Raw genomic sequence first — 27,977 nt, 5'->3', positions numbered from 1 at the left:
CTGTGATAGAAGCGGTATCTGACAGAACAGCATTGTGTGATGGGCTAGGAAGACGATGTGTTACAATATCAGCACAGTGGCTTTCTGGGTTAATACAGTCTTTTAGGAAGACATCCTAAAAAACGCTGGGTAAAATCTATAACTAATAATAAATGATTTGACTAACTGTGAGCATTGATAGCATTTATGTTTAGGTTACATTGCATTCAGAGTTCTCTCACAGTCGGAAATGGCCAAAGGACGAATTCCACAACCCTGATTCCAAAAAAGTTGTTACACTGTATAAAATGTAAATCAAAACAGAATGCAGTGATATCCAAATCTCATAAACCCATGTTTTATTCATAATAGAATACAGAAAATAAATAGAATTAAAAAAAAAAAAAAAACTGTTTAAACTGAGACATAAATGAGCTTGCTTTGAATTTGACGGGAGCAACTCAAAAAAGTTGGAACGACAGCAACAAAAGCCTGGAAATGTAAGTGATTCAAAAAAGGAACAGCTAGATGAAAATCTTGTAACTGATTAGATTAAGTGGGACTGGATGGCCACATCATTGGGACTAAAGAGGACTATCACCATCCGGTTTGATATCAGTGCTCAGTTCAAAAACCTGCATCCTTGATGGTATGGGGGTGCATTAGTGCCCTGGCACCTTATATGCAGGTTAGAGCAACATATGTTCCCATCCACACAACTTTATTGCTAATTCAATTCAGTATAATTTTGTTTATATAGCGCCAGTTCACAAAAACTATCACCTCAAGGTGCTTTATATTGTAAGGTAAAGACTAGTGCTGTCAGCGTTAATCTCATTAAAACCACGTTAACGCCATAACCGCATTAACGTGGCGAATCTCCGTTAGCAAGTTAACGCAGATCGCCCCATGCGTGGGGCTGCACGGCGCTAATGCGATAACAAGCTAACCAAGCTAACGCGTTGACGCCGTGCAGCCCCACGCACGGAGCGATCTGCGTTAACTTGCTAACGGAGATTTGCCACGTTAATGTGGTTATGGCGTTAACGTCATTTTAACGAGATCGACGCTGACAGCACTAGTAAAGACTCAAAATATCAGAAAGAAACCATCACAATAACCCATGAGCACACACTGGGTGACAATAGGAAGGAAAATCTGAGATGGTGTTGTTTTTTAAGGGAAGGCCTTACATATTTCAGCAAGACAATGCTAAACCACATACTGCATCTGTTACAAGAATATGGGTTTGTAAGAGTTGAGGTGCTGAACTTGCCTCCCTGCAATCCAGAGTTTTCCCCAACCGGGAAACATTTGGCACATAAAGGAAAACTATGACAAATAAGACCCTGGACTGTTGGGCAGCTAGCTTCACTTATCAGACAAGAAATGTCCAGAAACTGCTCTCCTCTGACTAAAAAAAGGGGTTAAAGTTGGGACTGTTGCTGCCATCAACTTTAAATTCTTCACACAACAGCCCAACATTTATGGAACTGGGCTTGTATTTCAGTTGATATATGTATTTATATGGAAATAAGGCTATCTACACACCAGACTGAAGACATGCCAAACCTTCTCTGGTCAGAAGACCCAACATTTCCATGTCATTTGTAAAGATTTTGATTTAATTGCTGTTAAAATAAACGTTTTTTCATTTTAAAGTGAGAAAATGAGCAACAATGAAAAAAACACTTTGACTTACTGCAAATACAAAGACATGTCAGCAGTGTGACTCAACAAACCGCCCTTTGGATCATCTAATGATGAGGTTTTTTGTGTTTTTTTAAATGAAAAAAACTGAAATGGGGAAATGATTTTGGAAATATAGCACATGTTGGTCTTGGATGTAATCTTTTAGAACACAAAACTAAATTATTTAAGTATAATATAGTAGGTCAGGGTCAACACTGCTACATGTTCACACACACATACACACCATGTAACCCTTAAAGATTTAAAGAACCTTCATTGTATAGAAGAAAGTACATGTTCTCCATAACAAAGAAAGCATCTTTTCTTCCTGCTGGTAAATGCTGCTGGAAGAGCTGACTGCTAGCAGAAGAATGAGCAAAGAAAGAGAAATGACTAATGAAAAAAAGCTTGAGTAAACCTTAAGTGCAACAAAGAGAGGTCAGTAAATAATCTCTGAGCCGTAGCAGCATAAGAGAAATAATCAGCTGGAAGTGGGAGCTTTCACAATCGGAAAACGAGACAAGTCGGCTCAGGGGGAAAAAAACTGTAGATGTAAAGCAGAAAAGCACTTCACGAAGACGAGAGAAAGGTTGACTGGGGAAAAAAGGGGGATTAAAGTTACAAGCCAAAGAAAGAAAGAAAAAAAGAAGAAGAGAGACAGTCAGAGAGGGCAGCAGAGGACACGCCGACACTTTAAATTACAGTGGATGTAAATCACGCCAAACAAGAACACACAAAAAAGAGAGAGATTAAAGTTATAAATTCCACTCAGGTAATGACTTCACTCTCAATCCAAGCATTTTCACCCCAGACCTTACTGAGTGGCAAAGAATTTAATCTCGGCTCAGCTGACTCCCAAATCCCCCTCTTCTTCATCTTTGGGATCTTCGCCTTCTTCCCCATCATGGTCGCTGCTTTTCTCCTCCTCCTCGTCCTCTTCGCTGTCCTCCATGATTGGTGACAAGTCGTCCGAGCTGTCCGTCGGGCCTGAGCTGATGTCCGACTGGGTGTGACTGGAAGCTTGCCTGCTCGTTGACGGCTTTCCCAATCCAGCACTTTTTACCTCTTCTTCAGATTCCTCGCTCTCTTCTTCACTCTCTGGCTCTGTTGCTTCACGTGAAGGCCGTCTGGAAGTTTTGGGCCTGGAACTAGAAACGGTTGAACGCGAATGTCTAGAACTTTCCGAGTCCCTGCTGCTCTTTCTATCAGTCTCTTTGCCGCTCCTGTCTCGCCGTCTGCTGCTGCGTTCCCTTCTAAAGCTCCCTGTACTGCTTCTGCTTTTATGACTCCTGCTGTTGCTGCTCACAGAACTATCACTAACGTGCCTTTTTGCCGGTTTTCTACTCATTTTTTTCCTCTCATCTTCCGTCTCAGACTCAGACCACTCTCCCAGCTCATCTTGGCTTTCCTCTTCCTTTGCGTTTCCTGAGTCGGACTCAGTTTTTTCTGTTTCTGTGTCATACTCGGCCTCGTCTGTTTCTGCCGGGACACGTAACGTGTGGCTGCTTGCGTCTGAGAAACTGAATTCCGACAGAGACTCTTTGCTGCCACTTCCTGTTTCCGAATCACTTTGAACACCGCCGCGAAATCTTTGTTCTTTTCTCCACCATCCCTCAATGGAGCTGTTCGGCTCTCCGAACTCCCATCTCCTCCCCTCCTCTCCTGTGGCTCCCTTAGACACTAAAGCAGAAACGCTCATATCTCCCATGGAGCCATACATCTTCCCTGTGTCCCAGCTTTCGCCGTTGCTCCACTGTCCACCTCCCACCCTGGCTGGTCCCTGGAGCCTTCTGGCTAGGGAGATAAGACTGAGGGCCCCGCTCAGCTTTTGTTCCATTGCTGGGGGTTTGCTTGCTTCAGTGGACATCTGGAAATAACTCCCATCTATGACCATGCTGCCATCCCGGCTGAAAGACTGGCCAGAGGACAACAGTCCAGGGAGCCATCCCCTGTGCTCTGGCCTGATGCCTCCTCCTCCTCCTCCTCCAACTGCATTGTTTGAGCCGCCACCTCTGTTGTTTCTCCCCCATGTTTCTACTTCTTCTCTTCCTCCCCTCTCCCTCCTAATTTCTACTGCTTCATCTCTGCCTACCCTTTTATTTTCCCTCTTCCCTGCTTCCCCATTCTCAAACCCAATTCTCACTCCTCCCGCTTTTCCCTCCACTTTTTCTCTTCCTTGGCCTCCCTCCTCTATCGGTCCAATTCTGGCTTTGTTCCATGGAGGGTGAATGGCAGGAGGCTGTCCAGACTTTTTCCCTGCAGAGGACAGCGTCGTACTCACTCGCATCAAAGCCTGCAACCTGGTAGCCACGCTCGAGCTCTTAGGTTTAGTGTTAGCAGTTGTACTGCCTTCTTGTTTTTTGTCATCCTCAGTTCTCACGTGTCCGTGGGTCTTTCTCAGGGCTGGAATAGGTTGAGCCTGAAGGTGGGAAGGGTGTGGAGCTAATTTGTCTCCTTGAACTTTTCTCCTCACCTGGTGCAATGATGACATTAGTCCAAAAACAAGTTAGATTACACTAACATTTGACCATAAAGAGCAACCACTACAGATTAACTTTACAGCACGCTTTCAATATGAATAGTCACATTCCATTATGTAGTACATTGTAACAAAAATAAAAAAAGATGTACTGCAACCTTAAAAGGATAGCTGAACATTTAGGATTAACAGACAGATCCCAAATAGCATCTACATACAGGCCTAATCTGCGTTACTTTTAGCGCTCGCAAATATGGGCCAAACACACATTACCATCTGAGATGAGAAGAGCCTGAATTAGGGTTTCTTTTTAGGATAATGCTGTACAGTGTTTTTCTTTCTAGCTAATTCCTCCCGTTTCAATCTTTCTGCTTTCAGTCACTGTAAATCTTGAGCCACCCTTCATTTCTGATGCGCTGATTTATTGCATGTGCAAACATATGCAGGAATACTAATGATCTTAAGAGTCAATATGTGGTATGAACACCTTTATTCTTCAGCCTGAACTCTCTTAGGCAAGCTTTATTATAACTTATTTCTTCAGGAATAGTTCTCCAGGCTGTGTCGAGGATATTTCAAAGCTCTTCTTTGGATGTTGGCTGCCCTTTGTTCTGTTCTCTGTCACGATGATCCCACACAGATTCTGTAATGTTAGGGTCCAGGCTCTAGGGAGGCCAGTCCATGACTTTTATTGCACTGGCTGCACTACAGAAAATTGAAGTTACTGCCAATCAGAAATCTTCCAAATGGTATTTCAATAGTGGATCTAAATCTGACTTTTCTGACTTTCTGTTTTGACAAGATCTCCAACACCAGCGGTCCCCCAGCCTTTTTTTGCGCCACGGAGGGGTTTAATGTCAGACAATATTTTCACGGACCAGCTTTTAAGGTGTGGCGGATAAATACACCCAAATAGAAAATATAACCAAGAGAAAAACTGTGGTATATTGTAAATATAATACTAAACGCAAATTCACCGTGTAATTGTGTAACTTTATTAGCAGCGTCCTCCTGAAATGCGCCACATCTCCCCCTTAATGCTCTCTGGTTGCTATGGTAACACAAATATTTCTTTCAAAATAAGACACACAACTACAACGCGGGAAAAGACCCAGGGAAACCGAGTTAACAATAAAACCCCTGAAAACCATAAATTTCACACCCGAGCCTCGACTCTCATGGCCTGGTACCAAACGATTCACGGACCCGTAACGGTCCCCGGCCCGGGGGTTGGGGACCACTGTCCAACAACACTGGCTGAAATGCACCCGCAAACCATGACAGAGCCTCCACGGTGTTTTACAGATGACTGTAGACGCTCGCTGTTGTAGCTTTCTCCTCTCCTCCCTGGCTCCCTCTTCTATCATGTAATTTTAGGGTCAAATAGCCAAAACTTTAACTAAATTTTCAAATTTGGATTCATCACTCCAAAAGTCCTGTTGCCACTAATTGTCAATCTAGTTCTTGGAAAATTTACTTCAAGCTTTTCTCCCAATTTTCTTACATAATAATGGCTTCTTCACAGGCACCGTTCCCTTGAAACATTTTAGCTCTTTGGGAATCACACTGTTGGTGCAAAATGACTAGTTTATGCCTACAAAACTGGGTAATTTGGGCATTTTTGGCAGAGGAAACCAAAGAAAAGGGAATAAATTATGTGATTGTGCAACAGACTGATAGTAACAAAGAAGCGAAATATGCTATTTAAAACGAGCTTGTTGCTAAGTTCTGTGTGGACACTACACCAGTTCATCCCTTGAGTTAGGTGTATTATTTATGCTCGAATGATTTATAGGTCGGTGTTAACAAACTCTTACTCTGAAAATCATCAGATACAAACACTGGAATGAACATGAGTAAAAAAGCAGCCAATGTCCAAAGAAGATCTAAGTATTGCAGTATTGCACTTTAGCACACTAGTGTATAGCATTTCTCAAAGTGTTGAACTATTCCTTTAACCAATTCTCTACAGTTACACCAACTAACTGTGTAACTGTAGGTTCATTATTCTCTGTTTTTGAGAACATCGTGAAAATATTACGGACTCTGTTACCAGCCTGTATAATCTGCTCTCCAGTGTTTCCCTTTGTATTCTGTTTTCCTGCATTTACCTCTCCATCAGACTCCTGTGGGCTGTAGTAGTAGCTGCCGTCATCGTCAACAACGACTTCTCCATATTCATCATAGAGGCCAGAGGGCGAGATCAGCTTCCTGCGGCTGCCGTACTGAGGAAGGTCGTACCTGGATAAAAAAATCAGAGGGAGGGGGGGAAATACCAGGATGTTACACGTAAGCTACAATCAATAAGCACATATGCAGAGTAAGTTGAGCCTATACTGAGTTTTAAGTTATTATTTGGAGGCTTCTTTTTTATTGTTGGCTATATTAATAAGCAAACAGAATCCACTGTGCAGCTTCAGCCAATCAGAAGTAAAGATAGGAGAGAAAGCTGCTTACAGACAAAACTGATGAACTTGGCTAGTGCTTACTCGCAGACACTTACAGCGATAACACATAGGGCCACACTGTGGTTCATGCCAATGATAAGCGGCGTCTAATGACTTTCCTAGGCAAAGCTGCCTTAATCACAAAAGGAGCATTTTGTTGCCAGGAGACATTTTGTTAGCAGAAAACACTGCAATCGATTTTCCCCCTTTTGTCTCTCTTTGTTGCCTGTTGCCGGGAGCGCTGCCTGACTCCATCGACCGAAAAAAAACGTGTTGTGTATCACTACTTAGGCTCCGTGCCCTGCAGCAAGCAACTCAGGGAGCCAGTGGGTCAAAAAGCACATCTTTTCAAATGCCATTCTGAAAACAATATGTCCCAGTGTGATTAAGTAACAAATGTGCTCCAAGTCCTTTGGCTTCATTTAGAGAGCTGTGCAGAAATGTTGCCCTGTGTAATCATTCTGCTTACAGTCAACCGGTGAGAAGTCGCCCTCCCATTACATTAAGTAGCAAAGTAATAAACAAATGGAAAGGCACGTGGATGACAGATGGGTGAGGGGGAGAGAAGAAGGAGGTAGAGGTGTTTTAAGAGATAAAAGGGAAAGAAGAAAGAATGAGTGAAAAATGGAGGGGGGTCAGAGGAGAAAGGTTGGGTAATACATAGACTAACAGTATGGCCCCTGAACGCTAAGGTAGTGTATCTTAACTGTTCTCTTTCTCTCAATGATAGGATTTTAATTATTAAACTGCAGACTCAAACAGAAGTGTTCACACAAACATATTACTCAAAGGCAAGTCTCCTTCTTTCATCTGAGGAGTCTTTCCCCCTACTTTCCCCTCTGTCTTTAACTCTTGTCTTCCCTTCAATCGTTTCACCCTTTATCACTCCATCCCCCTGCCTCCTGTGACCACTAGGGGGCAGTAGTCACATGAGTCAGAGAAATGTCTTCTGCAGCATCAAGATACCAACATCAGTCACTGCCAGCGCTTCATAGTATTTTTGTAGCTATGTGTCAGAACCTAAATGAACCAAACTGGGTCACTGGTGGATCTCCAAATGGTAAATGATGAGTCAGTGTGTGATCTCATTTGTACACAGGTAGTACTGCAGGCTGTACGTGTTCACTAACTGAAAAAATGATCATCATATTTTGGACATGTTTGTTGAAATTTGTTGAGATCCATATTGATATGGAGGACTCAGTTTATTAATAGGCAGTTAAAATGTATTTGGAACTGGGCTCTCCCTTACTAAAGGATTATGAAATCAATTTTTAATGCACAGAAGTGTTGGTTCTTCACTTAGTCCACACATCCATATAGTTGTAAGATGCTCCCGACCTTCTTACAACCACATGAAGCTAAAGCCTGCCAGACAATAGCAAGACCTGGCATAGCCAATCACCACCTTTAAAATGTAAAAAAGAATGATGTTAAAGGTTTGGTCTGAGTGGTAGTTGCAGAGATGTCCGTGGATTCTCGACCTTGGGTAGTCATTGACTGCAAAGAATTTTAAAATTAATAAAAAAAAAAATCCTTCAATTAAAATGATGTAATTTCATCCCAGAACTTACAAAAATGGCTGTAATTCTTAAGCAGTTAATTAAATACTTTTGATAGACCCCTTGAATTAAAGCTGAAAGTCTGCACTTTAATCACAACCTGATTACTTGATTTAACTTTAACCGATTGCCTGTATAGTATGGAGACTTAAACCTGTTCATGTAACTGTCAGTGGGTCTCTAAATGCTATAGCGTTAGAACGTAGGATGCTATAAACAAGTGTATAAAAGCTCTCCATGTACTTTACACTTGTGTTATGTTGCATATTTTGTTTTTTCCAGGCTTGGTTCAAACTTGAAGGTATGTCAGAACTCTGCGAAGAGCATTAAAGAATTTAAAGGGTGATTTTTCTGCCATTGTATCTTCCCCTGACGAGGTCCATTTACTCTGACAGCATGGAAACATTATTGGGCTTGCTGCTTCTTTAGATTGGATGTAGAGATGGAAAGAAAACAGTTCCTACAATAAAGTAAATTGATCATGATTTAAAAATACAGAACGTTTCCACCGGGTAATTCACACCTAAACCACACTCGGTGGACAGACTAGATCACAATGTGAATATGATTTTAGGGTTGAGCTGTCACTTTGATACAACGTGCACCTAAAATAAGCTGGACATGACTTCAGCTAATCCATTTGTATTTTCTGCTCTCATTCAGCTAATCTTTCCACATTTTCTATTGTCCTCACATTTCTTTTTATGTGGGTGCCCTAACCGAGCTCCTATCAGCTCCACGGCAGTCACACTGCTCAACACCCACACCAGTAACAGTTTTGGAAAAGCGAGATTTAATCCCTTATTGCTCTGTAGCATTTATGGATTGAGTATTTCACTCTTGACTAGAGGGCAACATGAATTTGGCTCAGTTTGTTGTTTTTGTTGTTTTCCTTTTTTTTTTTTTTTTTAACACAGCATCGAAACATTAGACCTGTGCAACAAATGGTTCCAGTTTATATTCTGCATCTGTGTAAATCCAATCAGAATCATGCCAGCAGCAGATGGCTACATTCCCACATGCAGAGAAAATCCCATTTTGGCCTGATATTTTCAAGAAAGTTCAAAGCAAAGGTCAAAAGGTTGCCAACCACGCTTTTGGAAGTGTATACTGTAAAAAATAAAATAAAAAGGATTTTGTGGAAAAAACAAAAATCAGGAATGAGAAATGTTATCCAAAGCCTGAGAACTGGTTCGGTATTTGCTGGCGCGGACTGTTTACGCCTTTTATTTGCAAGTGAACGAAACAAAGTGATTAGATCTCAGTCCCACAGGGTCACAAAGTCTGATTTTCTGATCCAGTGTGCGTACAGAGTCAGACACGAGTTTGTGGATGTTGCTCTAAGCCACCAGCATCTGGCCTATTGTCTGCTTCCACGGCTGGCTGCCTGATTAGCTGCTACAGTATTGCAAAGCTAGGCAGAGAGAATTAGCTGTATGTGTGTACGCGTATGCTATGCACGTGTGTGCAAGAACGAGCAAGAGAGCATCTGAGTGATTGTAAGTGCGAGTGAATGAAGATGCTTGCCGTAAGAGAATTTGTGTGTGTGTGTGTTCTTCCACTGTGCGTTTATGAGTGTGCGTAGGTGGGTGTAGAAAATCAAGTTCTCTGGAGTCTGCAGCTAAAATTATAAAAATTACACAATGCATCACAGATGGCAAGCTCTGTGTGTGAATAACACAAACACACACACACACACACACACACACACACACACACACACACACACACACACAAAAGTGTGCGTTTTTTATATACTGTGTTCTTTTTACCTTCAAGGAACCCAAAAAAAAACCACACTGAACAAAATCACTTTTCTGAAATCTCCTGACTTCCTGTAGTTTGAAGAATACAGGAGCGGCGTAGTATGAGGCAGGTCGCCGGTGTCAACATTTCACAGTAGCCAACACACTGTGTGACTGATGCAATCAGCTTGATGTCAAAGCCGCTGCCACGTGGCTGACATGACACTCAGCTGGATAAAGCGAACACAGTGAGGTCCAGACTCACGCAGGAGGAAATATGTTGTAAGGGACCCTTCCTATCAGTGCTAGCGGTCAAAGGTTGGAGATTGAACATAGCAGAGTTGCCCGCATTCATTTCCTGGAGACTTTTTTTTCTCCGCTGTGTATCACTGTTGGTAAATGCTGCATTGCTCTGTAACACCACAAACAGTAAAGTGCCAGGTAAAGATAAGAGCTGAAAGAAATCCGCTGCTACAGTTCTGTTCACGCTGCTATGAATGACTGCTGTTAAAACATGAGACCTACTGAATGTTTCTTTAATGAATTAAATGATGTATTTGCAAGTTCAACATTGAAACTGGCCGCGTGGTTACAATCATGATCATGGAAATAACACCGGGAATTTTATCTGTATAAGCTCATTTTAAAGGTCGTTGCATTATGTTCGATTATTTCTGATTATATATCCACACAAACCTTTTGTGAGAAACGTGAACTCTTCAATAACTCCTTTTTGTTCGTAATTACGCCGTGCTACTTCGTGGGTCTTGTTACCGTTAATTTTTAGAGCACCAATTTGTGTTAATTCTGCAGTTAGTGAATGAACCTAGATATGCAGCTTTTAGAGGGTTTGTGGCAATTTCTGTTTGTAACCATGTAAAATACATCCAAGCAGTTATGTAACATTAAAAAAAGAAGTTTAGACCAATATACAGTACTTAAAAAAATGTATTACACCTGTCATAAAAACAAGAAAAAGAAAGCATTTCATATCTTCCAAAATATATTTAAATCAAAAAATTATTGAATTCATGGAACTAAAATGTTTTTTACGCCCCAATTTGAACCGACACACGGGACTTTCAAGCATTAAAACTAATTTTAATTAAACAACTGTAATTTAAAAAAAAAAAAAAAATAGTGCTTAACTATTATTTTTGCTTTTTTTGTAAAAGAGCAACTTTGAATATTCATGTATAAAAACAATATTTAATTTTGCATTAAAAATATGTTAATTAAAAAGCTTGAGGATTCTCTTGAATTCATCATTACAGAAACATAAAATGTATTTAATCAATGCTTAGGAAGCATAAACCTTATGTTGGATGATGGTCTAAAAGATTTGCACTCTACAGCATAGATAGCCACTATTAATTCATAAGATTGTGCCAGTAAAGTGCGAACTGGATGTTCGTTCCAGAGACAATAAGCCACTGCTGCAAACACATTGAAAGCAAAGTACATTCTTTTTTTTGTAATATAATCTGTGACGCTAACACAAAGCTAGCAGCCAGACACCCCCAGACTCACAATGATGCATAAGCTGATTTTAACCCAAGCCCAACCAAAGAGCCAAAGCTTGATTTTCAACGGGTGAGAGAGGCAGAGATGAACATGACTGTGATGTCTCGTCACACTCCACACAGCAGAATCAGAGTAACCACAATATTTTTCTGTGATGTTATCTGAAGGCTGTTTTTCATCACCTCTGATATCAGATTTGTGGTAAAATTTAAATGGACTACTACTAAAAAAGATCTTCCATGTGTCTAATTAGATACAGAAATTATCTAAGAAAATATATAAGATTAAAAACTAACTTCCTATAGTAAATACGTAAAATAAGTAATTTCTTTAAAACAAGTAAAAAGTAATGTGTAATAGATTCCTTTTATGAGTAACAACACTGCTTGATGACTGGTTGAGACATTTTGACACAACTGTCCAAAAATGCTATAAATTAGGTTTTTTTTTAAATTAATTTAAATTAATTTTGAGTGAGGTCAAGTTAATAATTTAAAATTTATTAAAAAACTGGCTAATATCAACCAAGATCTTCAAGGTCAACTTAATCAGTTAGTCTAAAACTGAAAAGTTAGAAATTTAAAACTTAGAAATTGTCATTCTTACAAGTGTGGCGTGTTAACACATAGAAAGTACTGTATAAAGATTTAAAACATCATGTAACATCTGACCTCTGACCTCTCCTTCTAGGTCAAAACATTGATCTGAAGGTCAGTTATAATAATGCTATTTAGAGCTATTTAAAACTATGTTTCTTACTGTCATTGTTTGTATTGACCACACATAGTCACATATGAGTTATAAGGATTCTTAACAACACATTACTTTGGACGCGCACTCTTCTTCATTTAAATATTGTTAAGAGTAAGAGAACGAGCTGCCTAGTTAGGGATATACTTAAGTATAATATTATAAGTTATTCACGTCCAGTTATTTGCAAATCAATACCTATTATCAATTACTCACTGCTACATAATGTTTGTGTAATCAAAGTAAAGATCTGCCATGCTACTCTCATCTGATTTTTGTGCGTAAAGACACGTAACCTTGATCATTAAAGCATAAAAAAGCACTGACCCAAAGGGATCAGCCAGTGTTATGTCTATACATAACAGACAACTTACCAAAGAACTGATTTTAAATCTTTAGGTTTGTAATTAGTAACAAAAACACACCGTTTGTTCAAATTTTTGCACCGACAATGTGTTTCCCGAAGAGCTATTATTTGAAAACGTGGCATATTTTGGCAGTGTGCAGTGAATCCTTAAAAATTTTATGAAGTTCTGTCCTTAATACAAATGAAAAAACTAGCACAGGACCTAAAAAATGCAGCTGGCCCTTCAGTGAATCCATCTACTATTCACTGAAGCCTCATCAGAAATGGTCTCAGTGGAAGGTTGGCAGTCAAGAAGCCATTCTTAAGGAAGGGAAAGAACCAAATTACACAACAACTGGACTCAAAATCAGTGGCAACAGGTCTGATAAAGAGATGAATCCAAATTTCTGGTTCAGTTCATCATCAACATGGAGACTCTGTTATAGTTTAGAGCTGCATTTTGGCTGGTGGTGGGGATGTTTTCAAAACTGATAGAATTATAAATGCGGAAAATATCGTCAGATTTGGAGCCACCATCTGGAAAGCACTTGATTTTCCCAGCAAAATATAAAAATAAGAGATAGTTTAAGTCTTTTACACACAAACCTTTACTGTGTAACTAACTTGATTGATTTGTTTTTTGTTGCTCTTTCCTCTTCTCTTGTTCTGCATTTGTTTACTTGTGATTCCATTTATTTTACCCTCACTCACTAATATCAGCTATTGAAAGCGAAGTCGTACAGCACCACCCTAAAACATGCAACATGCACACACATATCTGAATATTTATGTATTTTTTTCCCCCTGTTATTGTTCAATGTCTTTTGTACGTCCTGTCTATTGTTGAAAAATAAAGCATGGAAAAGAAAGATTAGCTCTAAATAGCTTTTCTTTTGCTAACTGCATTATTTTAAATTTGATATTCTCAGGTTCATTGTTCCTGACTTTAGAGCTAATATGAATGTTTCCAAAGCCTGACAAAATTTACATGGAAAGAAAACACCAAAACGATAAAGGACGCGTGCAAAAACAAGCTGGGTATAACAAAGAAGTACAATTTGATGTGCGGCGATGTACTAACCCGTGGTCATAGTTGTAATAATCCTGTGTGTAGTAGTCATGGCCAGGATCGATGCCAGATTCCATTGATAGTTCCTGTTAGATTGACAGATCTTTGTTAGAAGCTTCACACACACACACACACACACACACACACACACACACACACACACACACACACACACACAAACAGATAATTTCATAGGACATGACTACACATACATACACACTCATAGTGATGACTTTGACTGCATTAAAACTTCCACAAACCCATACTCCAACAGACAGACGCCCATAGGGATTAAATAAGTACTGAAACAAGAGAGAGACTGAGTACCTCAGGTCGGAGCAGAGAAGGTCGGAGAAGTTGTTGCGTCTACCAGAGGGACAGAAAAGTGGTGAATGGAAATAAAAAACAAGCAAAATGGAAGTATTTCAGCGCTATATTAGAAACATATATTAGGACTATATTAGAAACATAAAATCGATAGCTGATGCCCTGCCATTCAGCTTCTCTAGAAAGCTCAGGATCCAATGTATGTATATGCTTTCATTTGATGTTATCTGTCAGATTGTAGGAACATGGGAATGAGGTTTTATCAAGCAGCGGATATAACTTCTGAACTCAATTTAAGCTGAAATTGAGTTTGAAAATGCATGCACTGCACAAGTGACTGGATGACTCTTTATAGGAAGGCTAGACCGATGACATGTATTTAACAATGGGGACGTGGCAGAAATGTCCAGGATGTCTAAAGAGCCAACTTTTTGGAATCTTAAAAGAGTGGGTAAAGTTTTTAAACATATTTTTAACTTCAAGATTTCCATGTACTGTAGTGGCCTTTTTAAATTATATTTTATAAAGCCAGTTACATGCACTGTGTACTGTAAATGCTCTTTCTTCTTGATAGCATCAAACAGAAAAAAAGATGGAAAGCAAACCAGGGCATAAATGTAAGTGAAAGCGTGCAGACATGCAACGACAGCATGCACACCCAAGACACCTACCTCATGTTGTCCATATCCACGCCTACAAGATCAAAGAGAGCAAAAGTGAGCCTAATATTACCAAGAAAACACACTGCCTGGGCTATAGCTCTGTCTTAACATACATGTCAGTGCTTTGATGAGAATCTTTTATTCCTGTAAAGGAAATGTTTAAGTAATAAAAAAAAATAGAAGGGGCTTACTGGAAATATTTCACCGTGAGTGTAAATTAACCCAGTTTCCAGGAAGGAAGCAAGAAGATGAGATGCGTCTAAGTGATTGTATGAGATTTTGTGTACATTGAGAAAAATGGATAATGGACGACGACTTTGTAAGAGAGAAAGAGAAACACAGCCAAATGAAATAGAAGCCATTGTGTCATCCACGTCTATTGTTGTTGTATCTTTGCAAATATTGTGATTAGAGATTTACGAATGCAATTTCACATCTCATTTGCAACTCATATGAAGTCATTCTGCTGTTGAGAATACTGTTAATGGTGTATGTCAATATTAACCAAAGAAGTAATAATCATATTTCAGTAAATGTGTAAATTTCAACTAGTTTAGCAACTGAGTACATGGGTACTTATTCTCAAGATTGTGCATGGAAACACACAGGGAAGCATATACTGCAGGTGATACTGTGGTGGCCCATGCAGTGCTGTCAAAAAATATCTGCACCCTATTTGATTTCTTAGTTTTTTGTGTGTCACAAAGATAACCTGAGTGAATACAAAATGCTGTTTTTAAATAGTGATTTCATTCACAATGGAAAATGCATGATTCTAATGATTCAATTGCAGCAAGTCTCCCAGGTCTTGAAGCAGCTAAGCAGCTCCAAACATGACACTACCACCACCATGTTTGACTGTTGGTGTGATGTTCTTTTTATGAAACGCTGTGTTTGCTTTGTGCCAGATGTAACAGGACCCAAACCTTCCAAAAAGCTCAGGTTTTGTCTCGCAAGTCCACAAAATATCACCTTAAAAGTCTTGGGCAGTGTTGGGGAGTGACGGAATACATGTACCGACATTACGTATTTAAAATACAAAATATGATACAGTTACCATTTTAAAAGGGGATACTTAGAATACAGTTACTTTGTTGAAATAAATGGATTACACGGCTGTCTTTTCCTGTTTCATAAGTTAGGATATCCCTTCTCTAATTCTGGTAAATCCACACATTGCTGGAAACCCAAACAAAACACAAAATAAGAGGCTCTAATGTAAGCGTCCTGTTAATGTTGGTGCTGTCAGCTACAAAATGGACCTGAAGCCAACACAACAGAGCCGGGGCAGGAATGCATATGTTACTTGGAAATTCCGACGCCACTTCTTATTTAAATAAGAAAGGAATGGGAGAAGTCTGAGAAGTCTTCAATGCAAAATCTGTTTGCCAGCAAACAAGCTGCTCTCAGAGTCAAAAGACTCCACCTCCAACCAAAAGAAACATCTGGAAGTAAGTTCTAACTAACGTTAGCCTACTGTAACTACCTTGTTTTAGTTGTGGGAGCTACCTGAGTTTTGTGACACTTCAGTAATTTTGATGGACTATTGCTGTTTGATTTATTACTATTACTGAAGGCTACTACACTGAGCTATCATAGACTGCAGACTGTTAGACTTGATGGATAGCATTAACAAGCTGCTAGCTGCAAATAATCGTGTGCAGTTCTGAAAGCAGTCGATGAACTAACCTCAGCCAACGCCAGCTAACAATGTTAGCTCAGTGTCGAGTAGCCTTCAGTAAAAGTAATAAATCACACAGCAATAGTACATTTGTGTAGTTGTAAAAAGCATGACAATATATCCAAGTAATCCAAAGTATTCAGATTACGTTACTCACACTGAGTAATTTAACGGAATACATTACAAACTACATTTTGGGGCAAGTATTCTGTAATCTGTAGTGGAATACATTTTAAAAGTAACCTTCCCAACACTGGTCTTGTCAATCATCCAGATGTGGGGAAGAGGTGAGCAACTAAAGAGGTAGATTAGCGTTCACTCTGGGGTGCTGCACCACATGTGTTTCCTAGCTGTTTCCCTGTGCTAAGTTAAGCTAATCATCGACTAGCTCAACCATAGTGATATCCTTTTTTATGTAACTTTTCAAACTTCTTTTTTTGTATCCCTACAATAACAAGTTCATATGATTTGACAGAAAAAAATAAACACTCAGAATGTCAACAAACATGCAATTAATTTTACTGTATATCTGACTGAATCCATCCAGCAGCTAAGTTGATTATGTATGCGCAACAGCTTAATGATGTTTACAGTACTGTGAAATTAATACTTGTTGCTATGAGAAAAATAAAATTAAAGACAGTATGACAAAGAGAGAGCAAGAAAGACTAACTAAGAGAGAAGTAGATACATTGAAGGTAGCAGACACTTTAGAAGAAGAAAGTGTACTTTATTGGTCCCCGTGGGGAAAATCGCTCTCTGCATTTAACCCATTCACTCAGTGAAGCAGTGGGCAGCCATTGGGCGCCCGGGGAGCAGTGTGTAGGGACGGTACCTTGCTCAGGGGTACCTCAGGGTAGCTGTTCAGGGGAATCGAACCCCCGACCTTCCGATCATGGGGCCACCACTCTACCTACTGAGCTATCCCTGCCCTAATAATAATAAGGGGAGGCAGGAAATGTGATTAAAAAGAAGGAGGGTGAAAAGCAAAAAAAGAACAAATACAAAGAGAGAAATAAAGAAAAACAGTCAATAACCTGTCTGGTCTGTCTTAACTATGTTGCACAGACTGTACAGTCATGTGAAACAAAGGTAATGAGCTGGCAAAATGAAGACGTATCACACATCAACAAGCAGACTTTTGGAGGACACATCACATTCTCCTGTCTGCTCTTCAAGTGCAAACACATGCAGGCATCCACACAAATTGGTAAATCACTCGAGCATCTCATTAATTCATTTTAGAATTTCAGATGTGCCTCTTAAACACACACAGGCGCACGCCTTCCAGTGGGTATCAAAACGCGGCTAAAATACGAAGCTGAGGATGTCGGATGGGGCGGATTACCGCTGATGGGCGTATGAGCAGACAGGGTAAATGGGTGAGTGAATGGAAGGAGAGATGAAACGGATGGTTTGGGGTGATCTACAGGTTCAAAATGTAATGACCCTTTTCACAGTCACTGTATCTTAAAGTGTGTGTTTACTGTCTACGTTTGAGCTGGAATCAGAATATGCCTCCCACCATGTGTACCATAATCTGTGTATGTCTGCGCATATTTCTGTGGAAGGATAAGTCTATTTTTCTTGCCCTTGTTGCTCTGACAGACACATTATTAGGTCCTCTCGAGACAAAAAGGCACAGACGGCTATCTGATCTCCACCGTGCACACAAACATACACACATTTGACATGATTGACTCTCGCTCTCCATGTCCTCTCCACCTTGTCTCATAGCGTGTATGAGAAACAGGAGGGGAGAAATATTAGCTCTTAAAGAACTGACTCAGACTATGACACCCAATAACAGCCTCTTTTCTCTTTCTTCTTAAGGCTTTATACTCAATGTTTCTGTTTCACCCTCTATTTCTGCCTTCTGCACCTCTTCCTTCCTCACCTATTTGTCCTTTCATTACAGTCACATGTTATGTAGAAAATACCAGGTGTGGATGAGAAAGCAGGAAAGTGCCCCGGTGAGTTGCAAATATGGTTGCGAGTTCAGGGCCATTACAGCTATTGTCTTAAACAATTTTCCTATTTGCATTATACTTATTCAGCACTTTAACAAAAGCTCCGAGCTGCAGTGCCAAAGTCGTTACATAGGTTTGATTTTATTATTTTGAGCCACAGCATCTTGTAAGGCCAACGTTTTTAAAAAAAAAAATTAAAGCTGGTCAGGTAGTCGAAAATCTAAAAATGTAATGCCACTGGCTCAATTCCTCTGTAATTCCACAGAGCAAAACATCAAAACTACTTGAATTGCTAATCAGTGTTGAATATGTGAGCAGTGTTTTAGATGTCTGGAGTCGTGCTCAGTCGAGTTATTTTTATAATCAGAACAAAAACGGGTACGTTTTGTTACATTTTAGGCGATGCGATAATTCTTTATCAGGATCAGGAACGTGTGACATCATCATGATGGTGAAATTTGAATGTAGTGGTTAACACAGTTGCCTTACAGCTGGGAGAGCTCTGCTTCAAAATCCGATGGTGACACAAATGAAATGTGCTTCTAGTGGTCTCAGGACCAGATAAATGGGATGGCATAAAGCTTCTTTTAGCTTCTCCATTATTCACAAGAGGTGGATGGATCTGCGTATTTGATTTGGTAGATTTTTACACCAGGCACAACCCTCCTAGGAATTTGTGTCCTCCAAAAGTCTGCTTGTTGATGTGTGATACGTCTTCATTTTGCCAGCTCATTACCTTTGTCTGCTCCTAGTCTTAAATCGGGACCATTCATATGTTAGACGAACATGTTAACCATCATATTATTGAGCCACTGCTTCAGGAAGCACATTCAGTGTACAGTCTGAGACAAATCAACACGCATATCCTTTGGAGGTCATCGTGATTACTTCTTGAGAAATAAAGGAGCAGCTGAAAACACCTGACAACACTTTAGGTTTTTTTCTTGACGTATAGTCATGGATGAAAAATAGTTCCAAAATGAAAGTAGACCTGGAAGTCGTGTTTATTACTACAACATCATTTAGAATTACTTCTTAAATGTCACCTGGTCATGCTGTTAAAAAACAACAACTTTCTTTTAGTACAGCAAAAGAAAGTTTCTGTTTCAGAACTGGTTTCAAATATCTATTAGAGTATGATTTTTAAAATAATATAAAAAAAAAATCTTCAGTGGTGAGTCATACTTTTGGATCTGCCATTATCCTACTGAGCTAACAGAGTCCTAAGTCTGTGACACTAATATTGCGGGAAAAGATGGAATAATTGGAAGAGTCTGGAGTGTTAAATTCACCCTGTGACAAATGAAACAGACTTTAAATGCACAAAACTCTAGTATTACTGGGGTCTTTTAAGCTATTTAGTTTGAGTTTGTGAAAAAGGTGTCGTGTACACATCACAACATTACATATTTAAGTTTGTTCTTTGCAATATTCTGGTCTAATTCTCACTCATCACTCTGAGCCAACCTCATATCTACATAGAATTAAAGTCAACACCTTGTTTTTTGGGATTCACTTAAAAAAGTGATGTAAGGTGGTTTCTCATGACTATGTTAAATAATTTCTAAGAAATTAACTGTTTTATTTTAAAATGTTAATCTTAATGAAAAGCTAAAGATAACTAGCCAAAACTATAACAATAAGACTATTGTTGATTTAAAGAATTATCTTTGGGTGGATTAGTACATATTAGTCTTTTTTTTTTTTAAGTTGCTCGACTCATTACCCGAACATTGCTTGAAATACCTGTAAAACTGATTTATTTATTTATTTTTGACTAATATCTGTTGCTGCTTCAATATTTGCCACATTGGCAGTGCTCAGTTTTGACCACGGAGATGACTTTTTGGTTTCAACTCGGTACCTACATTCTCAAATCTCAGGCTCTACATCTATATATGAGGATTTTCCACATCTTTGTTTTCTTTTTCAACAAGTTAATGTAGCAATGGAGTTTCTCAAAATCATCACTGAGTTTTACAAGCTCCATTTCATTAGACCTAAGAAATAATGACTAGTAGTCACAAATAGAAAACCAGATGTCAGGGTCGGCAGAAGTGATAATGCAACACAGCAGTATTGAAGATACACACACACTACCATGGTAACTAATCTTGTAATGCTTTTGTAGAGTTACAGTTACAGAGTCTTACACTTGTTATTTTTAAATTGGTAAAAGAAAACAAGAATGGTAAACAAACTGAAATGAACATAATACACATCATATTTCTTTCTTTCTTTTTAATGTGGCACTGCTATTTTGCAGTGACAACACAGCTGTGTGGCAGCTTGAGTTTGGCAAAGTGCAAAACGAGGGATCACTTCAATGTAGCCCAACACACATTGTGTTAAAAATAATGAAGGTTTACACCAAAGCATTACTATTTCCTTTGTCGTTTTCAGTGGCTATTTGCTGCTTCAGTGACACAGACACAGACCTGCGACTTTAAAATTACACCAGACTCTCAGTGGCTGTGTCTCACACCTGAGTTTTCAGGTAAATTATACATAATTGCCGAAAACAATACACTTTCTTAAAGGTGTTTGTTCTCTGGCAAAAGCGCACAATACGAACTGAAAGGCTGCAAACAAAATGTGTCTGTGAGACAATGAAGATATGCTGTGTGTGCGTATGTGTAAAGACACGCAGCAGACTGAGGGTGAGAGCTAATCTTGACATAAAACATTTCCAGCCCAGTCAGCTGAAACAGTAGCTCCTGCAACCCGTTTAATGCTGCTGTGTAGATGTGTGTGCGTGTGTGTGTACATATTCACACTCCTGATTATGCAAAGGCTCTTGTGTGAATGTGTGATTGGGCCTTTGTTTTGGATGCACACAGCCTTTTATTAAATCAAATCTTGACAGTACAACACTCATAGCAGAATTATGTGCTGTGTGCTGGGAAGAAAAACGCACTGCTTAGAAACAAAAATGATGACAAAAAACCCAAACAAAAACAACCAAATTTGCAAACTCTGTCGCGACAGTACAGCACGAATCCACAGGAGGAAAAAGTTTGACATCTCACATCGTAAATCCTCTCATTGTGCAGAAATACGAGCATCAGGGTTTGTGATTCCCTTAGACTTGTTGAAACTGTCAGTGACTTGTGAAATCTGCAGCTGACAAAGCCAAAAAACCCAGACAAAATTTGGTGTCACATCAGAAGAGTCGTAGACAGTCAGCACTTTGAGTTGCGTCCATGTCTTTCAATCACTTGTGTTAACTGCACAAAAGTGCATCCCTTGTGAATGGAAGGGAATGACCAAGTATTTACAACGCACACTACTACACAGTTTTCAAACAATGCCACACAGCAGCATTTGGCATAAATTATTCAATTGATCTGTTTTTCTTGGCAACTTCTTCATGTGAGACTGCCCAGTTAGGTTTCACGATTCATTCTCCAAGAATGACTCACTCTTTCTTGCTTTAAAAAAAGTCATACTTGATTTAAGTTTGGCTAATTTCCCTTTCAAGATTATTTTCTTGGCCGGTGTTGCAATCGTATCACCATAGTCACATCTAACCACATGCATTTGTCCTCCTGTATAACACATGGGAGCTCCTCCAATACATATTAACAGCCACTTTTGGACTTGAGTTTCTTTTTAGGGTAGGAGGACAAAGAGGGAAAGACATCTGTCAGTGGGGCTACTGATGAGCTTCGATTTTATTGATGTATCTAAAAAGATAAAAACCTCCTAGAGGTTTAGTTAAAAGCAGACATTGGTATCATGGCAACCCATGGTCATGACCTGAAGCCATATCTTTGAGTTTGGAGAACACAAACTTGAACTGAAAATGGCTTTTTTTTTTTTCTCCGCATGGTGAAATGGTAGATGTGCAAGTGTCAAAGTCAAAGTGAGATTTGTAAGAGCTGTACTGGAAACAGTCAGGAGGTGCACAGGGATGCACATTTGTACAGCTTTATGATTACACCTCATCAGAATAAAAGAAAGTTGTACCCACTGAACTGGAGAATGAATACAATGACACTAGAGCTGGGCGATATGAGATTTTTTCATATCACGATATGTTTTTTTCATTTCAGGCGATAACGATATATATCACAATATAAGCCAAATAACTATATTTGTAAGATTTAAATGTGCCGTTGCTCACAAGTAAAATGTGAAATAATCAGCAGCTTGTTTTTATTTCCCATAATAAGTTCAACAGGGTAGATTTACTTAAGGAACATGAGACTTTTTCAGATAAATAAAGGCAAATATTGCAAACTACACAAAAGGCAGCCGCTAAAGCGTTTAAGTTTCAAAATAGAACAAACGAAACAGACTACTAAATTGTCAATTCCACTTAGAAACAAAATATTAATTCTAAAAATAAATCTTAGTTTGTTTTACAGAAGAACAGACAAAACTGACTAACTTTTGTCAATATCAAATAAACTGAGAACTAAAAGGAAATTCTCAATCTCTCCTTGTTGTATAGCTTAGCTTTTCAAACAGTTTTAACAGTTACTTTAGTCTGACAAAAGCCGAATGACGAATTAGCGCTTCCAGTCAGAGACTGAGGCTACGTCCACACGTACACGGGTATTTTTGAAAACGGAGATTTTCCGTTTTCGTTTTAAAAAAATAATCCCGTCCACACATAAAGGCAGAAATGAAGGAAAACGCTGCTATGAACATGCCAAAGCAGCAGGTGGCGCTAGATTCCTAACCGTGCAGAAATGTTGGCCAATCAGAAGTCTAGAAGCCTCGGTGGGAAAAAGTAAACAAAGCTGGGGCATAGAAGCAGAACAGAGTCGTATGTGTGGACGGACAGTAACTGTGTGTATATGTAAGCATTTAAACACTGCAGAGAGTAGAATTAACAGTAACAGTATTGTAGAAATTCATTTCACCAAAACAATAACGTGGCGCACAGTGTGACGCATGCACCAGTTTATTGTATTTCCAGACTTGCTTTCGGCACAATTTACAGTGCACGCTACTCTGTTTTTTGTCAGACTTGAAATAGCCGAAATACCTTCACACTACGGAACTTCTTTGGCTCTTCCGTTCGACAATCTCTCCGGCATTGGAACCATCATCTGTTTTCTCTTCGGTCACGCTCATTTCCTCCATTACGCGCTGGCTCCATTACCCACTGGCTGCTTCCCAAACAAACACACGTGCGGCTTGGCACTTGTGCTGTACGTAACAAGTCATGCGACGTGACGCTGCGGCTGTGATTGGTTCGGCTCTGCGCTACTTAATTTGGATTGGCTGACCTTTTTTTTTTTTTTTTTTTTAGAGGACAAGAGCGGCGAGGTCTATCGCGATAGCTTAATTTCTCTATCGAGTAAAAGTTATATCGCGATACATATCGTTATCGTTCTATCGCCCAGCTCTAAATGACACATTGTGACACGTGCTATATGCTACTATGGTGATGTGGCTGGCTCTACCTGCTCCTTCCTTTCTTTCAGGCATAATTTTAACCTCAATTTTATTTGGGACTTTTGGCTGCTCACTTATTTCCCAGAGGGTCATCACAGTGGATGGGTTCACACGTTTGATTTGGCACAGATTTTGTGCTGGGTGCTCTCCCTGACACATTTATACAGCGCCAATTCACAACAACAATCACCTCAAGACGCTTCATACTGCTATGTAAAGACTCTACAATATTCAAGCCGATGGATCCCAGGATGCAACGCACCTGGTAGCACTTTGATCATTGTTGTTCAAAAAGACTTGGAGCTAAACTCCTCTTGCTTGTCTTCCTAGGAAGCAGTTTTTTCTTTTTTACCTACCTCCACCACCTCCATTTCTTTTTTCTAAGTTTAATCTTATTCAATTGGTTTTTTGCTTTTTAACCCCACCATTACGTGTATGTTTCCTTTAATTTTTCAGCTGTGGAGTAAATTACGGGCCAATAAATGTCAGTATGCAAGCTTCTTAAAGCATAGCATTCCTCATATAAAGCGAGTGAATTATTGTGGTTTCTTTTTAATATGCTTCAAGACTTCAAGCACTGCACATGCGAATACTTCGACATAGTTTTCTGGCACATTTCCACCAAGACGAAGACAACTTGCAACTATGCTTTCATTGTCAGTCAGTATATATTCCATTTTGCACATGCCCATGGCACTTCTCGCTCCTCCCAGAGGCATTTTTTAAGGGAAATCATGCAGGAAACACATACACATGTGGGGTTTCTAACTTTGTTTCTGTTCCAGTAAAACTAATGTAAAGCGGTAGAGTGAAAACTATCTAGAATAAGTTCATCTGAGGACAGTTTTTAAGAGATTGCTGTTCAAGTATTAATGCGCTGAATAGCTTTATTTATGCCTGCCATTGAATATATCCTGTGTTCTCAAGTCATGTAAAAGTAATTTCAGATTTTCATAAAACAAAAATGTCTTGGAGCCTTTGGTAGCACCACATATTTTATTGAAAAAAAGAAATCTAATTTTCTCGGCCTTTTTTTGTATTTTTCAATTTATTCACACATTAAGTACCCAGAGAGATCCGCCCTCGAGAAACCCTCTAGAAAATCTTTGTGAAAAATGTAGCAGATATTGTTAACAAAAACATCAAACCGCATGAATGTTTTAGATTTATTTTTAGTTTGGCTGTTCACCCATCTGCATAAATCACAACTGTGTCCTTGAAAAAGAAAACACGGCTCATAACCTTATAGGACATTAAAAGAGGCTGGGGCCACTATGGTTGAGCAGACAACATGGGTCACCACAGTAGGCAGCTCCACATGTCTGATTTGGCAGATTTCTGTAACACCAGATGCCCTACCTGATCAACCAGGGATTTTTGCAAAAACCACTACACCAGTGGGGTTAAAATCATTTCAGATCATGGACCACATAACGCCTACTTTACCACACCAGAAACCTGCCCTTCTGTCTGTTTTAATGTAAGAAAAATATGCATCATGTCAACAGTAAATCTCAATTTTTGGAGAAATGTTGCAGTAGTAAAAATGAAAAAAATCTGTCAGCAGACTAATCAGGTTGAAGTTGTAGGAAAATGTGTAAAATCACAGAAAAAGTTCTTTTAGATCACTGACTGGCCTGTAATTATAAAACAGACATTTTTATTATTTTTTGTCAAAATCTCCTATTTTATTTTACTTTATTTACTGTGAAAATTTCTTCATAGTACATAACTGTATTTTAATTGTTTAGCGATTAGTTGATTACTTTGGTGTTGCATGAATGACCATTATCGTTAGAAAAAGTTGTAAAACATATGAAAATCCTATTTAAAATCCAAAATGTGGGCCCTCAGTCACATCTTCTAAAGCTGTCCAGTTGGCTGGATTAGAGTCTTTGCCGGGCCAATTCTGGCCCCCTGGGCTTAATGTTTGACACCCCTGCACTACACTGTGGAGCCAACTTGACACACAACATGACAATACAGACAGTCTCCTTACATTATAGGAGCAGATGATACAGGAAGTTTATTCACAGAATTACCAGAGTCGACATCGCTGTCAATTTACTTGAAGCAAACAAGATAATTGCAAACACAGTCCAAACCCTCGAAACCACTGCCCCTTAGCAAGCCGGCAGCCTATTTTACATCCCGTCCTGTTTTGCAAGAACAGCTTGAATTTACATCGCCTTACCATCAAAAACGGACCCATTAGGCCGCCTACGTTAAAACCATGAACAGGTAAAATATAAAGTATACAATCTCATTATAATAAAACGTCCGTCAGTGAAACTTTGGGTCGTGGCACAGATGCTACTTTGACACATACCACCCAGGTAAACATTGTTAGAGACAAACAGCATCTCCCCACCCCCATGGCAGCCTGATGGTAGCAGCCTCTCTCAGCAGGAGAATGAGCTCTCCTGCACTGAAAAAAATGCTCGGGGACAGTCTAAGGAAACAAGAGATAGATCTGGGTATTTATTTTAGTCTAACAATACCTCTGTAGCTACCTATGGGGCGGAAGATCATTAGAGGTTAGTGAAGCTAACTTCACTCACTCTTTAGTTTTTGCAGCTTTTTTTTTTTTTTTTTACTTTGTGTGAAAAGTTATAGTAGTGTTTTTTTTTTATTTATTTGCACTTTTTTTTTTTTTTTTTAGAAACATTTCTCTCCTGACATGGTGTCTCTTCTTTATATGTCATCTTAGTAGCTGGTGTAATATCATCTTCTAATCCTGCTGTAAATCCTCTTTTTAATGGATGGCTGGACGCTACACTTCATTAAGGACATTTTTCTGATCACCTTATTAGAGCTGGAAGACTTTGGACTATTTTAAATCCTAAATAGTCCCTGTTTGTTTGCTTTAGGGATTTTCTTTTGATGGAGCCTAGAACTGGGAAGGTACTTCAGACTTAACAAGGAGACAGGAAGATGGTTTTAATATTGTGGCTGGGCTGTGCATATGAAACAACATTTTTCGGAGACTTGACAGAAAAGGATAAACAGTGCACCGCTCGAATTAATAGAAAAGATGGAAATATGGTTGCAGACAGCAGCCTACTGATAGGGCAAGACAGAAAATGTAATTGTACAGGGGAACAAAAAAGACTCTGCGATGTCACAGTAAAGATGACAGCACTTTGTAACTGTGTAACAAAGAATAAATCAAATGGAAAAACTCAATGTGGCAGTAATTGCATCAATCAATAAGCATCACTGCTTGTTGCTCTGCAAGAGCATAAATACTGCAACAAAATTACCCATTTGAAGACAAAGAATCCCCGTCCGGCAAATATCAATCAAGGTTGTCGGAGTTAACAATGTTCTTCCTTGTCTGATTTTCTTTTTCACATCTGATACGTCTGTAATCAACTTGTTTCAAAGTTCAGAGGGAGCGTTGAAGCCGAGTCCAGCTTGTAATCAGTTTCTCATTACAGCAAGTGTCTGTCAACAACTATGTATCTCGTTAAATATCAGTGTGTGAAAAACACAGACTCCTGCTGACTGAGCCTAACGTTTGTTGACATTTATGTAATTGGCTTTACCTGAAAAATATACTTCACAAGTTTTGTTTCAATAATGCCCATCAGCGAGAATTTTAACCTTCTTTTTTGTTCATAGCAAGAACTTTCAGCTGAGAGAAAAATGATTTTTCTTTTGCCCGTAGAGTTTACAGTATATTCGGCAAAGTTCTTTTTCTGATGGTGTTGAAGTTGAACATCCGTTCCCTGACAGCTTTATGGTCGACTCTGCAGCAGTGTGAAGAAATTCCAGAAAAGGAAAGGCTAGAGCATTGTTGACTGAGAGGGGAATCGCTTCTCAAGCTCTTCAACGATGGAGTTCATGTTAGGGTTGGGCTGAATCTGTGGAGGAGGAGGATCTTCTCCTCCTCCTCCTTCTTTACCACTGTCTCCCCCTTCTCCCCCTCCAGCTGGTAGCACATCCAAGGAATCGAGAGAATCCAGGGAATCCATGGAGGCCCGGCTCTTCCTTACCTTTTTTAGCGGAATCTGCTTCTGATCTATCTGGCTAAACATGTTGGCCACAGACTTCTCAATGTCTGCTATGTTTTGGATGTTCTTTAAGATTCCCTTCAGCTCTTTTCGGGGAGGTTCGGGTTCCACCGGTAGGGGCGGCGGTGGTGGTCGGAGGGACACAGGCCGCAGAGCAGGCACCTCTGAGAGTGACGGGAGGACAAACATGGATGGATGGTGGACTGAGGGTGACACTGGGGGAGGGAGAGGCGGAGGAGGTGGCGGTGTAGGGGGTGGAGGAGCCTGTTTTTCTATATGGTTACACTCTATGGATGAAGCTGGAGAGCCAGGAGGTTGG

General features: G+C 39.5%; 1 protein-coding gene across 1 annotated transcript in view; it reads right to left on the bottom strand.

Annotated features, from left to right (window-relative positions):
• Positions 1-1,023: 1,023 nt before the first annotated feature.
• LOC120737965 (protocadherin-15-like) overlaps positions 1,024-27,977 on the bottom strand; it is a 230,699-nt gene continuing 203,745 nt past the window's right edge. The window contains exons 36-40 of the mRNA XM_040038931.1: positions 14,592-14,613; positions 13,921-13,959; positions 13,606-13,679; positions 6,262-6,391; positions 1,024-4,144 (exon numbers count right to left, since the gene is read on the bottom strand). Coding sequence (XP_039894865.1) covers positions 2,516-4,144; positions 6,262-6,391; positions 13,606-13,679; positions 13,921-13,959; positions 14,592-14,613 — 1,894 coding nt within the window. The 3' untranslated portion in view covers positions 1,024-2,515. The remainder of the gene's footprint in view (positions 4,145-6,261; positions 6,392-13,605; positions 13,680-13,920; positions 13,960-14,591; positions 14,614-27,977) is intronic.

The sequence above is a fragment of the Simochromis diagramma genome, unplaced genomic scaffold (genome assembly GCF_900408965.1).
Source record: "Simochromis diagramma unplaced genomic scaffold, fSimDia1.1 OVJJ01000402.1, whole genome shotgun sequence".
Lineage (NCBI taxonomy): Eukaryota > Metazoa > Chordata > Actinopteri > Cichliformes > Cichlidae > Simochromis > Simochromis diagramma.
The sequence above is the reverse complement of the archived record's forward strand: the minus strand, read 5'-3'. Positions and strand labels throughout refer to the sequence as shown.